Source organism: Perca fluviatilis, chromosome 6 (genome assembly GCF_010015445.1).
Source record: "Perca fluviatilis chromosome 6, GENO_Pfluv_1.0, whole genome shotgun sequence".
NCBI lineage: Eukaryota > Metazoa > Chordata > Actinopteri > Perciformes > Percidae > Perca > Perca fluviatilis.
In genome coordinates, this window is record NC_053117.1 from 13,774,173 (window position 1) to 13,789,612 (window position 15,440).

Below are 15,440 nucleotides of genomic sequence, written 5' to 3' on the forward strand. Positions count from 1 at the left end.
AAATGTAATGTCAAGGGTATTTCTGAAAACATGCTGGCAATTACTAACTGTAAGTGCAACTTTAAGTCATAAATGTGTACTTCTTTTGCAAGCCATAGATTTAGCATACTTATTTCATATAATAGTGCTGAAATAATGTGATGACCAGTCATTTAGTCATTCTTTTAAATAGTTAAATAATTAATTGGGAATCCTGGGGGAGTGGTCTAAATTGGAAGGCGTTAAAGTAACTGTTACTTTTTGCAGCAACTTGTACGCCAATGCATTCTCTTTTAAATAGGTAATTAAATAACGGTTAACGAAAGGCTCGTTTCTTGGTCATTATCTCCCCCATCTGCCAAGCGTAAGTCTGGGAGGGATCATGCGTTTAGCCGTGTGTGTATCTGCACTGTTGGGTAACTGTCTGCCTGCAGCTAATCTCGCATAGGCTACTACTGGAACCATTAGCTTCTCATTTTTTTGTGCACATTTCTGTATGCTCCAGGTCCTCTACTCTTGTGTTGAGTCACTTTATTTATTTATTTATTTTTTTAAACCAAACCTTTATTGACTGCTCTATTTCATACAGCCATTGGACTGCAAGGTTTACAAAAGGCATTCAGTGTAGCTACGTTAATTCACAAAAACATTGCCCCGTCATGTTGACCAAAACGTCGGCCAGTGTATTACCACCATAAGTGATGAGTAAACTGATAAAGGGTATTTTATCTTATTGATAGTACACACAGACACAGGACTAAAGTCATGATGCTGGCGTATAAAAACAGAAGCCTAGTGAAATGAGAGCTACAGGCACATTACCAATGGCAGCATTTCAAAGTAGACACTTAAAAAGTAACTAAAAAGTTACAGTAACACATTACTCGATTTGGAGGAAGTAACCAGTGAAGGTATTTAGTTATTTTTTTAATAAGGTAATAAATGACTATATTTCAGCAACTAGCACAACCCTATCTAAATATCATGCTATTTAAATGCAGTGTCCCTGGTTCGATTCTGGGCAGGACTTTCATTGTATGTCACCCCTCTCTATCCTAATGTTTTGTGTCCATTTTTCCTATGATAAAATACATTCTAAAAAGGCTTATAAATAATGTTTAAAATAAAAAAAGCAATTCACAGAAGCAATTATTGCTTTGATCAGAATCGATAAGACATGGTCGTTGTCAGGAAAAATGCCATGCATTTGCTGGTTATGGGTTCTCCATTAACATGCTTTGCTGCTTTCCTCTGTTTTATATCTAAAAGCTTTGTTTTTTTTTACAGTTTGTTAAACAGAATGGGCAATGTGAAGACATCACTTTAAGTGCATTTGATAAAAAAAAAAATTAGTAGTTTATCTAATGATGAGAATAATTGGCGTTATTGGCGATTGCAGGCTTATTTCTATTTTTCAAAGATACATTTACCCACCCCAACAGATTTTGAACATGAATATACACAACAAGCAAATACTGTTAAAAGGTGAAGTATGAACCTGTGCATCTTACAAAATCTAGGGTTGGGTATTGAACCTCAATACTTTTAGTTCTGACCGAAATGGGTCTTTGGCACAGACATATAAATCAAAAACTGTCAAGTACTGAATGCATTCCATGTCTGGTTAGTATCTAGTCGACTTCTTCTTTGATGAAGACGGTGCCAATTTAAGATTAGATTCTATCATGAAAAAGTTCTTCGTGCTGCTGCTTCCTTTGGTATTTTTTCCCCCATTTTGTTTATAATGCCCCAAGTAAGACAACAACATATTTGTGGCTATCATATAGCAATACTATTGGAAAAAGCATACACACAAAAAATTCCAGCCCTTACAAACACTAGGTTGCAGAAATCCTACAGTTTCCTACTTGCACCTTTGACTTGAACGGCCATCCAATTTGAAATTAACACATTGAGTTTCACATTTTCTGACACGATTCTGCCCATATCTTGGTGCTGTGGTAACCAGCCTTAAGCCTGTAAGAGCATCTTACCATCCAGTGGGTTCTCTTCCTTCATCCCCTCCAGCGTCCTGGTTAGGGGGCCATAGTGAGAAGCATCCAGTGTTTCACCGGTGCGCCACTCCCTAAAACTCTACTGCACAACCTGATGCTCTGTGTACCCAGCAGCCACTTCTCTACCTGATCCTCACCTCGCATTACAGTGGACAAGCCTGTCTCGAGTCTCCCAGCCCACCCTCTCCACAGCTCCACCCTACTAACACCACTTGTTCACTCTCACAACAGCAACCCACCCCAACCCTCCCCCCAGGGGCCCAACCCCTGATGAGAATGCTAATGACCCGGCTGCATTAAGTCACATATAAGAAGCTTTTCACATTCAAACACAACAGAGAGAGAGATAGATAGATAGAGATTGGCATGTGAATGCATACAGTCAGAGAGAGAACAGAGCCGTTCCACTGGGCTGGGGAGGATTCATTAAAAAAAACACAGCTGAGCTGGTAAGCAGGTAGAAGTATGAGGACATGTGTAACCTGTTGGTGTGATCAAAGGCAGTGTCGCTGTCTCCCAGGTTACTTTACACTAATACCATAAGAGTCCACTGCCATATGTCACCGTGTCAAAGGCAGGGAAGGCTTATAGGAAAGACCCAGCCATGGTGTTGTAATTGCATACGTGTTTACATGCAGATTTTGAGCATTAATATTCTTTACAGTTCACCATGAGTTAATGGCCTGGGTAAATATGGAAGAGTAAACCGATCTAAACCTACTCTACATATGCAGGTTTCCAAAGAAGTTCTTTAAGCTGACATAAATGTTAAGTCCAGAAATTCTCATAGTTTAACCAGCTTTTTAAATTTCCCCATTACATTCCTGGTATTATTCAAAGGTTACTGTAAGTAAACCCAGCAGGAAATACACTTTCCTTAACATTTAATTGAATGCAAACAATACAAAAAAAATTGCTCCATACCAACAGATTCAGGAGCAGGCTTTGTTGACATATTTTCAGTCTGAATGGCATAACCTTGCTTGTCGATAGTAATAGGAAGTCAAATCTGAGCCTTGCGGGGTGTGAGGGGGCCATATGCCATATGTCACCCTTGACCTTAGCACCTTTCCTACCATGCGGCGAAGATGAACGGCATAATCAGCCATGTTGCCTTTAACCTTGAAGTCAATCGGAGCCGGTGTGGCGCTGAGCCTCCGCTGGTTATCTGCCGTCATGTGGAGAGAGGCGCTACCTAAAGACTGGGCCCGAGGATGGGGGGGACCCTCAGGACATGTAGTGCTGCTACACCCGTCGCTGCTACACCCGTCGGACACAATGCTACAATGCTAATACCACTTTTTCAACTTCATATCGGACAGGCTCGCTAATCTCTCTCTTTAGTTTTCTATACTGTTCGGTTTTGCCTTACGTTTGCATTTCTTTTAGAATGTATTAGTGCATTGTCTATATTACTTTACTTTTTCAATTGTACATATGACTCATCTTTCTTTATATTATTTGTACATATTACTAATCTTTTTATGTTTTTACATCACTAATCTTTTTTTGTATATGTTTCTTATTATTTATATTATAGTGTCCTTATTGCACCGTGGGTCGGAGAGAAACGTATTTCCCATTGCTCTGTATGTCAGAAATGACATTGGTATATATAATTTTTGCTGAATAAAAAGCATTTTTGATTATTTTCAATGTCAGCTTTTGATACTGTGTTCATACATGAGTGATTACTTTAATTTAAATTTGCTTAATTAGTGCAGGTTCTTAACCTCAGGTGTTCTCTTGATTTGTGGGCCCTTGGGGAGCGCGTACTGTATGTGCACAAGCAGCCAGAAAAAATAGGCCATCATTTAATACATGCTGTTCTAATTTTTTAGTTAGATTGCAGTCAATCCCACTCATTTGTGTGTGAATGTGACTAATTAAAATCCTACACCACAACATGACAACACCCTACTTTAGATATCTTTGTAAGTGATGCTTCACAATTTAAAAAAAAAAAGCATACATTATATATTTTCCAAAAGATAAATCATACATTTAGAACATCACACACAATGACCAATATTAAACTAACTTTAGAAAGCTACTTCTGCGGTTAAAAGACCTGGCGAATAGAAACTGTTGAGGTATCTACGCATCTTTGGACGAATGAATAATTAAACTTCATTTGACACTGACATTAAAAAGACATAAACTGCTAAAAGCTTGTGGTTGTATCCCTCAGACATGAAAAGTGTATTTAAAGTGAAAATCTTAAATTAGCCTCAGGCAGCCGGAGGGTTAGCTTTGGCTTTCCTGCTCCTGACAAACAGGCAGCAAAGCCCTTTTAAACAAGCCCAATTTGTTAGCTTAAATGCTAATTTGATACAATGTCAGCCCGAATGAGCTGTTTTGTGACTTGGGTTTCTGCATTTCCCTAAACATTAGAGTAACAAAAGGGCATTTCTTTTGTTTGAGCCCCCCTCCCCCCCACACGGTCACATAGGCCAAACCTCTCCACTCTTCAAACAAACAAAGAGCTTCAAGAAAAACCGGAATAGGCCGCACTGCCTGTAGCTCTCCTCCAAATTTATACAAACATGTACATTCGGATTTCCCAAAGCAAGTTAAAGTCAAGTGTTTCTGAATACAGAACAAATCGGCCTTTCCTGTTAGAAGAAAGGATGACAAGTGTTGCTAAAGCACTTCAAGACCTTCACCATCTCTATGCAGACAGAACACATTGTCCCGCTGCCTCTACTGAATACACTAACAAGAGCCAACAAGAGATATGGATCCTCCATTGACGGTTAAAAAAAAGAAAAGAAGGTAGAAGTTAATGGAGGTTCCTTCTTTTCGGATTAATTCCAGAGCTTCGGGGTGTCGGCCTGCTTAAACCTGAAAACCAGCTGCCTCACCCTGCCTAAAGGCCAGCAAGACACAGAAATGTTGCTCTGAAAGACAAGTCCTTTAAATAGGAGGAACAAAAGTTCCTCACAAATTCTTTCCTCTGCCAAAACATTTGGACTTCTGTTACGGATACATAAGACCACATGAAGCGTGTGGTTTTCCGAAAAAGAGGTTTTCCATTTGTTTTCATGAGTAGGAGTATTTTGTACCCACGCACCAAGTAGAAAGGCAAAATAACGGTGCTTTGTGGCTTACTACATTTAGTCAATAAACACTCTTACTAACATCAGTGGTTCTTTGTCAGGATACATGCATGCATACTGTAAAGATGACCCAACTAAATTTACAGATGATGCTCTAATAATCAACAGCAGGGGGACGCTCTATAACAGGGGTTTTCTGCATGTTTTAGGCCAAGGACCCCTTAGCTGTAAAAGATACTCAGCAGGGACCCCCCTTACTACATACTCCATAAAACTGAGTTGCATATTGAACTGAGTCTACAATAATGTGTAGGGCACAGGGCTGCACAATTAATTGAATTTTAATCACGATCACGATTTTGGCTTCCAACGATCAAATTTGCGTGATTGAGCCATATTTAAAATGCGTCATTCCGTTCATAGAACGGTCCTTATCAAAGTTTCTGCAAAGCCAATCTAGCGCTCCATAAACCACCGTCTGATCACGTGCCTCCGTGAGCCAATCAGAGTTGTTCCCTGCACCGCGCAGCTTAGTTTTTAGATGTAGACAGTCACAGAGGACAGAGTAACGGGAGGAAAATTCCACAACAGGTAGCAGTTGGACATCTGCTCATCGTAAGCCGGTCACAATGTTTACCAGTTTACCAGTAAACGCAACATTTTGTCCCATCGGTTTTGTTTTTCAGACAACAGCAGTGACCAGTGCTAGTTTGTGTCTTTTAGCTCATAGCTTTAGCAGCAGACTGTTGGATGTCCCGCTGTTGGAATCCACACTACACCATTTAGCTGTCAGCATTTTAGCCGTGTTTAATACAGTTACTACTGTGGCTAACGGTAGGCTAACGTTACCTGCTGTGTAACGTGTTATTAGTGTTTATTAGCGTGACATGCAGCGATGTTTATGTTGCCTCTAACGTGGGTTTCGGAGCATCAGAGCGCAACGCAGACATGTTAGTAGCAGTGCAATGAGCCACCGAAATCCGCGTTGCTATTTCGTCAGGTAGATACCTTACGGCAAACATGCATGTATGGAAAGCGGTCGCACAACAGCTGAAATGGCATACTCCTTCAAAGTATCCTTCAATAAAGGAGTGATGTAGCACAATATGGATGTATTAGCAGGAATGTAGCACAATATGGATGTATTAGCAGGAATGTAGCACAATATGGATGTAAAAGCAGTTATAATTAGCCTATGTGACAATGAAATTTGTTTTGGTTAAAATCAACAAATAATCATGATAATTAATCGTGATCTCAATATTGATCAAAATAATCGTGATTATCATTTTGGCCATAATCGTGCAGCCATAGTAGGGCAGCCTACTCTTTACACATACCTTTTTATGCTGCATACAATACTATGCTTTTAAAACATGTTTATTGGCATGTTAATATATTTATACATCATGTTTTAATGTTAAAATGTGGCACAGTGAATCCTCTAAACTTAGCTAGGCCAGTATCATCACATCAATGTTGTGTACATAAAATAAAAAAAAAATAACAATTTTATAACAAAGTCAAGGAGTACAGCATACCTTCCATCTTCAAATATCAAGTTTCTATATTGCTAATTTCAACTTTTTCCCCTGTGGGAATCGATTAGGTTTGCCATTTTCTTTAAAGAGTATTTAGAAGACAAGAAATATTATCGTTTATCTCAGTTTTTTATGAAAATTTGTTCATGTTATAGAGAAAAAGAAGCTGATAGAGAATAGAATTATTGGCATCATTTTGTTTTTTTTTATCAGTTATATTAACTAGGGGGCACCAAGATTAACCTAAAGTCTCATAAGTTGATTAAAAGATAAGAGGAAAACAATATTTGTATATAGCAGGGGTGCTCAACTGGTCTCACCCTGTGACCCACATTTTCCCATGGTCATTAAGTCGTGACCCACTTTGATAGAAGTCAAACCAAGCAAATTTATTTTTCAAAAATAGCCTTCGAAAACACACGTACGCCATCTTTTTTTAAAACATGAATACACATATTTACATGTGCAAAGTTCATTTCAGAGAACATGAATAAGAAACTCAGGAGGAACATGACAACTGCATGGACAAAAGTGACTTAAATATATTAAATATCAAAACTGCAGAAAATAATTAAGGCCACAAATTATCTCGCCTCCGAACATCAACACAGACTTAAAGTGAACGTTAATCAAATGATGGTTACCATGGCTACGGCGCCAGACTGCTGCAGGGCTCCGACGCATAATCGTCCAAATTTTAGTTTTTTTCAAAATAAAAGACAAGTCCAAAATCAGAAGCGCATTAAATAGTTTTCATTTATTTATATCCACGACCCGCGTTGAGAATCACTGGCATATAGGACTGTTTGTGATGAGTCACCTCAGAGGCTGCTGTTTGTACGGGAGCTGACCTCAGGGTTTGGGTCTTGCCCACTCCTGCTGATTAGATTTACAATGATCCACCTTACATTCCCCGGATGCATTTGCGTTTTTCGGAGGCCTGGTGACCAGCAGATCAATGCAGCTATTTTCTGCCTGAACTTCCAAAGGGCATATAAAACCGAGGTGACCTGGCCACCGTCTTGGGAGCTAATTACCACTAAAACAGCCACTCATAGGAGCAGTCCTCAATAGCCATTCATCACGCCTTTAATTATCCTGACCGGGAGGAATTATAAATAGAAGGCATTGATGTTCATGTTTGAAAAGGTGCATCCATCCATCCATCTATCCATCTATCTACACTGTAGTGCTAGCCAAATGGTTGTCCGTGTTTGTTTGCCTACCTGTTCCGACATTATAAGAAAGCTTATTTATTGATATAAAGTATGCGCAGGATGACACATTGATCTTAGCTCTGTCAGATTCTAGACTGTGGAGACAATGGCGCTCATGTTTGTATATTACAGGTGAAGATTGCTGACCTTGTTTTTAAATTATATGAATTGTACTATATATTTTTTGCTATATTTTTGTATATATTGTATACATTTTTTACTGTACTATGGACCTTCCATTGTGTCCTGATAAATCAATCAACATCCATCCATCCATCCATCCATCCATCTACATCTATATCTATCCATCCATCCATCCATATATCTATTTAGTTTACTAACCGAGCAGCTTTTGTATGAGGGGATTTTGAATAACAGAATTATTTATACTGTAGACACACATCATTTCAGTTTTTTTAATTCCGGTGCAAAGTCCGGGTAATTAGGTGCCAGAACCTTTTCTGTTACTTTACGGATTTACAGAATTTGTAAGTCTGTTAATGACGACGTATTTTCCAGTTAAAACCATAATTGCTGACGCTCACCTTCTTTTCTCCCATCGAGTGGATGCTCTAAATTAAAAGAGAAATGTTTATCATGTATTACAGCGAAAACATTATACAATACTGTTGCCTATTATACAGTCCAAGCAGAGTAAACAATGACAACACAATAGGTTGTAACTTTCATTTAATTCCTGTTTGCCAACATACTGTATGAGAAGGGTTTTGCTAGATTAACCTGTTTTGGGGCCATAGGGCGAAACTTTGCTGTTGGGCCACTGTTGACTACCTACACACCCACTACTGCCTTCTATGCATCATATATGTATCCTGTCACATCCAAGTCCCCATGAAGGGAACAGTTTGACATTTTGAGAAATAGGATAATTCCTTTCCTTGGCGAGAGGTCAAACGAATGCCTATCCCTTGACTTTACGTATAAAGCATTCAAATGAATGTAGGAGCTGTTTTTTCATGCAGTGCTGGTGTCAGTGTGAATGCCCACTAAAGCTGCACTCAGACCCACATCGCCTCTGCTGTGTTGCATCAGGTACCGATGAAAACATGAAATTCAATCCAGGAAGTCCAGTTGGAATAACAGACCAATACATTTGAGGGCTTCTCAGACTCCAAAACACAGCACAGCGGTTGATAATACTCTGAGACACAGTTTTTACGACTGGAAAATGACCACGGCAGCAACGGTTTGTTTTTTTCGTTGCAACGATCGCAATGGTAAACAGTAGAAATATGGCGTTCACGTTACAGAGTAATCTACCCGGATTGTGCGTTTGCATTTATGTGACTGGCCACAGCAGCCTGCTGGATGACGTCACGTTGCATATCAGAATAAGTTGAGCCAGGTTAAAAACCCGGGGGGTGGGGTCAAAGGTTAAACCATGCCTTTGTCACAAGACTGAAGAGAGGAGGAGGGATTTCTCCTGCTTTACAGTTTTTACAATGGGGGTTCAAGCATCGCTCAATACAGACCTCACTGTTACAGAACGTCAGCAGCAACATACTGTTGGACCAAATGGTTTGCCAACTAAATGCAATCAAGCTCAGACAAAAAATAAAGATGCCTTCAAACTAGGGCTGGGCAATGTATCGATATTATATTGACATCCATATACGAGGCCAGATATCGTCTTAGCTAGATTTTGGATATCGTAATATGACACAGGTGTTGGCTTTTCCTGGTTTTAAATGCTGCATTACAGTAAAGTGATGCAATTCTGTGAACTTACCAGACTTACAAGCTGTTAAATTAGTATCTGCCTTTACCCGCTTAGTCATTATATTCACATTATTAAGAAGCCCACTCAGTTGACATTTTTAAATCTAGACTGAAAACCCACCTCCACTCATTATACTACAGCCAACCATAACACACCATCCATTCGGTGTCCTTCACAAACAAACCTTTTCCACTAGTCTGATGTTGCTGGTTTTGTATTGCTTATTATTACTGCTTTAATTGCTGTTCAATTGTTTTGTTGCTGTCTGTTATTCCTTTACTTGGACAAGTGCACTGAGACCATGTGTAATGGTGATGTTACACTTTAAATACAATTTGAGTGATTGATTATCTATAAAAAACGGTCAGTGTTAATATTTTGTGAACGCACCAATAGTCAAGCCGGGGATATCGCAGCAATATCGACATTGAAGTATTTGGTCAAAAATATTGCGCTATTGGATTTTAAAATGAACGACTCATCGGTTACATGCTGAAATCTTATCAGAATAAAACATACCGGTCATACACAAATTACTTTTACATGCCAGTGATGTTGATAGGTGTCCAACATAGTAACTTATTTCACTATCCTCCCAGAACCGTCCCGAAATACAATCTAAGCCATCCTGAAATGAATGCGGACTGTCCCAGATTCTGAAATCTTTGTTTTTCTACACTATCATGAGTTGAAATCATTCAGAGTGACCTTTAACATAAATAAAACCTCATGCAAAGGCCTGGATGATTAATCATCAACCTTTTCATTTAAATCCATCTGAAAAGATTAGATTAGAAACTGAAGGTATCAGTCACACCACGACAAAGGCAACGGATGAAATAGAAATGAAACGTCTTTCAAGGAGCAGAGAACTTTGAACTGTGTAAGATCCTGATAAAACATTTGAATGGGTCCTCTCTGTCTGAAGAGTACAAATGCCCCTCTCCTTACTCCCTTAAATAAACCCAAATCATGTACAGATTCATCATACTGATGTAGCTTTAACTGAATTTGAAGCCATTGTGCCATTGACTGACTTGCGAATAGACATGGGCCTGTGACCGGTTTCAAGGTACACCGCAGATTTGTAAAAGTCACGTTTTTTTACCCAGACATTTTAAAATAATATATTTTAAAGCTGTAATTGCTAGGGGTTGGAATCACCAGAGGCCCCACGATACGATATTATGACGTTACTTATGTCACGATTATCTACCGTTAACAGCACTGAAACTGAAAGTTTGTCCACGTGAGGGTTAAAAGTCATCTGGAATAATTTCAAAATATGAGAAGATGACATCCAAAACGTCGAGTGCCAGATTTGCCAATGGAAACTGGTGTATCACAAATCTACAACAAGTTGTTTATATATATATATATATATATATATATATATATATATATATATATATATATATATATATATATATATATATATATATATACATACACACACACACACAACTGGTCAAAAGTTTTAGAACACCCCAATTTTTTTTGTTTTTTATTGAAATTTTAGCTGTTCCAATGAATAGCTTGAAATGGTACAAAGGTAAGTGGTGAACTGCCTGAGGTTAAAAAAAAAAGTAAGGTTACCCAAAACTGAAAAATAATGTACATTTCAGTATTTTACAAAAAGGCCTTTTTCAGGAAACAAGAAATAAACAACGTAAAGCTGTTCTGCAGCAATGGAGGTTGATCAAGCTTTGAAAGTTGGTGCTACCAAGTCCCACAGGTGTTCCAACTTGTCTGGATTACTTACAACCCCCTCTGTTTGTAAAGTAAAGTATAGTATAAGTAAAGTAAAGTATTGTTGGAACACACTGTGGTACCGTACCCTCGTGAGCATTATTTGAACAGTATTGTACTGCAGAAAGGAGTGGGTTGCTATAAACATGGCGGGAAAAAGGCAATTAACAATGGAAGAGAGACAGACCATCATAACACTTAAGAATGTTGGTCTTTCCTACAGAGAAATTGTGAAGAAAGTCAAGGTGCCAGTGAGTACAGTATTCTTCACCATCAAAAGGCACTTAGAAACTGGGGGAAACTGACAGGAAGAGGTCTAGCAGACCCAAAGCCACAACAGAATCAGAAGACAAGTTTCTGAGAGTCAACAGCTTGCGTGATAGGCGGCTCACAGGACAACAGCTTCAAGCACAGCTTAATAGTGGTCGTAATAAGAAGTCTCAGTTTCAACTGAAAAGAGAAGACTTGGAGCTTCAGGTTTGATAGGTCGAGCTGCAGCAAGAAAGCCATTGCTAAGACGTCAGAATAAGAAAAGGAGGCTTGCCTGGGCCAAGAAACATTGTCAATGGACTACTGAAGACTGGAAGAAGGTGCTATGGACTGATGAATCCAAATTTGAAATCTTCGGTTCATCACGCAGGATTTTTGTACGCCGTCGAGTAAGCGAAAGGATGGTTCCTCAGTGTGTGACATCAACTGTCAAACACGGAGGAGGAAGCGTGATGGTCTGGGGCTGTTTTGCTGGATCCAGGGTCGGTGATTTGTACAGAGTGAAAGGCACCCTGAACCAAAACAGATACCACAGCATTTTGCAGCGCCATGCAGTACCCTCTGGTATGCGCCTAGTTGGTCAGGGGTTCATCCTACAGCAAGATAATGACCCAAAACATAAGTCCAAGCTATGCCAGAACTACCTTAGCAAAAAAGAACAAGATGGTAAGCTTAAAAACATGGAGTGGCCAGTACAGTCACCAGACTTAAACCCCATTGAGCTGGTTTGGGATGAACTGGACAGAAAAGTGAAAGCAAAGCAACCTACAAGTGCCACATATTTATGGGAACTTCTGCAACAGAGTTGGGAAGAACTTTCTGAAGAATATTTGATTTCCATTGTAGAAAGAATGCCACGAGTGTGTTCAGCTGTTATATCTGCCAAAGGGGGCTACTTTGATGAGTCAAAAATTTAGAATACATTTTGGTTGATAAATTGATTCCATGATTTATTTTTTAACTTAAATTTTTCATTTGTTCTATTCTTTCATTTCAGAGTACAATAAGACATTGAACTGCATGAATTTCAATAAAAACCTGGAAAAATTGGGGTGTTCTAAAACTTTTGACCAGTTGTGTGTGTGTGTGTGTGTGTGTGTGTGTGTGTGTGTGTGTGTGTGTGTGTATATATATATATATATATATATATATATGTATATATATATATATATATATATATATATATGTATATATGTATATATGTGTATGTGTATATATATATATATATATATATATATATATATATATATATATATATACTGCCATATATTTCAATTCATTACCTTTTTTTCCAATTTCAAATTATATCCCAAGTAAAACCTTGTCAAACATCAGTTTTGTCTGAAGAAAAATGTCTCCGGTTTGTTCATTCTAGTACCAAAAGGTTAAATTCTCATGTGCAATTTATATAAAAAGATCGATACTTGGCATCCGTGTATCCATACAGTATTGCCATGGAAAATATCGCGATACTATGCTGCATCGATTTCCCCTCCCCCACCCCTAGTAATTGCAATAATGCAATACCATGAAACCATGATATTTCTGCTGAAGGTTATCATATCATCAGAGTCAAGCCAAGGGTGTAGCTTTTGTTTCAACTCTGAGGGTGGGGGATACACACTATAAATGTGGGTGGGGGTCTATAACATTTATAACACTTAATTTCCTGCATTTGGGGGAATTTGTATGCATCAATTTAGCATGAAGAGGTCTTTATTTATGTAAAGGGATATTATTATTCTCCTGTATTATTTCTTTCTGCCTATTCAAAACATCACCACGTGTTTCGGAACGTTTTTTTTAGGAATTATGTTCATCTCAACAACAAATCTGTTGGAGAATGAGACCTTGTTAGAACCAGAAACTCCAAAGTTTAAAGCATCTTTATTTTTCTCGCCGTAACACAAGTAGGCATAATCCATGTTTTCCAACCATGTTTTGAGCCCCCTGAACACCCTCTTCTAAATATTGTGGGGGGGGGGGCACATATCCCCTGCATCGCCCCCCCACACACACACAAAATCTACACCTATGAACGCAGCACCAGAAGGTGCTGCTGGGTGTTTATGGGCTAGGGCAGCGCCATGCTTCCCCACCAGAGGGCGGTATCATACAAACATGGGGCCCCCCTGTGAGCTTTCTGTCAGCAGACAAAGAGCAAGCGAAGTCAGCAGCATGAGCTGACTTGGTCACTCACAAATACCAACAGGCTGATCAAAGCGGAGCAATGTGCGAGCTAAGAGGCAGCGGAGCAGCCATTATAAGCTCTAGATGTGGGCCAGCAGCTTTAATGATGGAGGGTGCTGAGGGGGCTCCGACTCCTAATCGTCTTATCTGGTGCCAAACAAACCAACACCACCTTTGATGTTGCGTGGTTTCGGTTCACAGAAGTGGTTTCAGCGGCGGATGACTATTCTGGATTAAACAACCGTTTTTTTTTTTTTTGCTCCAGTATATGGCTTTTGTTACAAAACCTGTCCATTTTGGAGACAGAAAAATGGCTCTCTATGACTAAGAGAGGTCTAGCTCGGTGCTGCACATTTGTAAGCTATAGCTGTACAATTATAACAACAACAAAAAAAGGTGGTTAAAACTCCTCACGGTGATCAAACAAATGCAGGCAAGCCCAAACAAAAACCACAACAATCAGGTTTAAGAGGTACCTTCACAGCGGAGACCCCACCCCTAACCTCATGTACCCAACTGATATGAAGCCTCAACTGCAGACGTACATTATATATGCTACAGCAATGTAGGGCTGAAGCCAATGAGCCCGCTCGTGATAAAAAAATCCATTGTTAGAAAATTCTTCACAGGAGCTAAAACGATTGGCTATTGATGGTAAACGATTGAGCATCATCTCTATTTTTGCACTATACGGATGGAAAAAATTGCAGCATTTAACCATTTCAATTATGAGTAACATGTAGACAAAAAAAAAAAAACCTTAACATGAAAAGCATGACATAATATCTACAGTGAAATATTGTGTTAGATGTAAGTGCTAAAGGATTTTTCTTGTACAGGCATACTTTGTGCAAGGATTGTAAAGCAGGCTTATCAATGTGCCAACTCTCATACTTTTTATGTGTCGATGCGTGGACAATTTTCCCGCCACATGCCGGGAAGTCACAAATCTGACATAGATCTCGAATGTCCAGATGTGCGTTGTAGAGGACGATGAGACAGCGCGATGAAGAATCGCTGTCTTTCTGCCATGTCGGTAATGACAGGTTAGGTTGGCAGCAGGGTGTCTGCTACGCCTCCTTCAAGAAGAACTGCTGCCGAAGCCTGAGTGGCACTGGAGCCTGTCAAATTACAGTGGGATGCTAACTCACTTCCCACTCCCTCTTCCCTCCATCTGCCGTCTATCTCTTCACCGCCACTCCTCCTTTTGCTATCTTTTGTCTGTCTGTCGGCTCTAAAGTAGCACAACTCGTTTTACGACTCAGAGACACACAAAATGGAAATGTTCTTATATCAACATGTCCGGCCGTGCCCGCGCTCCACCAACATCTGGAAGCGACATTGAATAGAAATGTGCGAGTGATGCTTTAAGAGTATTTCAGGAATTCCCTCAAAAGGCAGATTCTCACCATGGCGTTTTGAGTGAATCTGTCCCCCAATCTGCAGCCCTCAGCTCCTACTTTGGAGGTGCGGACTTCTTCGGTGTATTTCAAGAAAAATGTTTGGGAATATTTGGCCATTTAATATGTCGCACTGATAAAAAGTGATGGCTCTCATAGGCCATTTTCTAAAGCGGGTAACAATGGAGGTCCCTACAGTATCGCCTCTTTAGCCCTTCCCCTCCTATATCCCTCATCCCTGCTTTGTCCATATCTAGCTCATCCCCTATTTCTCTCTCA

At 39.5% G+C, this 15,440-nt stretch overlaps 1 protein-coding gene across 2 annotated transcripts in view; it reads right to left on the minus strand.

The window, feature by feature from the left end:
- Positions 1-15,440, minus strand: part of nr6a1a (nuclear receptor subfamily 6, group A, member 1a) — a 124,088-nt gene that overhangs the window by 33,820 nt on the left and 74,828 nt on the right. Inside the window, exon 1 of one of the 2 annotated variants that reach the window (XM_039804379.1) lies at positions 1,974-2,047. The exons of the other annotated variant lie outside the window; for it this stretch is intronic. Within the exon in view, the coding sequence (XP_039660313.1) occupies positions 1,974-1,998 (25 nt within the window). The 5' untranslated portion in view covers positions 1,999-2,047. Of the gene's footprint in view, positions 1-1,973; positions 2,048-15,440 lie in introns of those variants that run through there. 2 annotated transcript variants of the gene reach the window in all.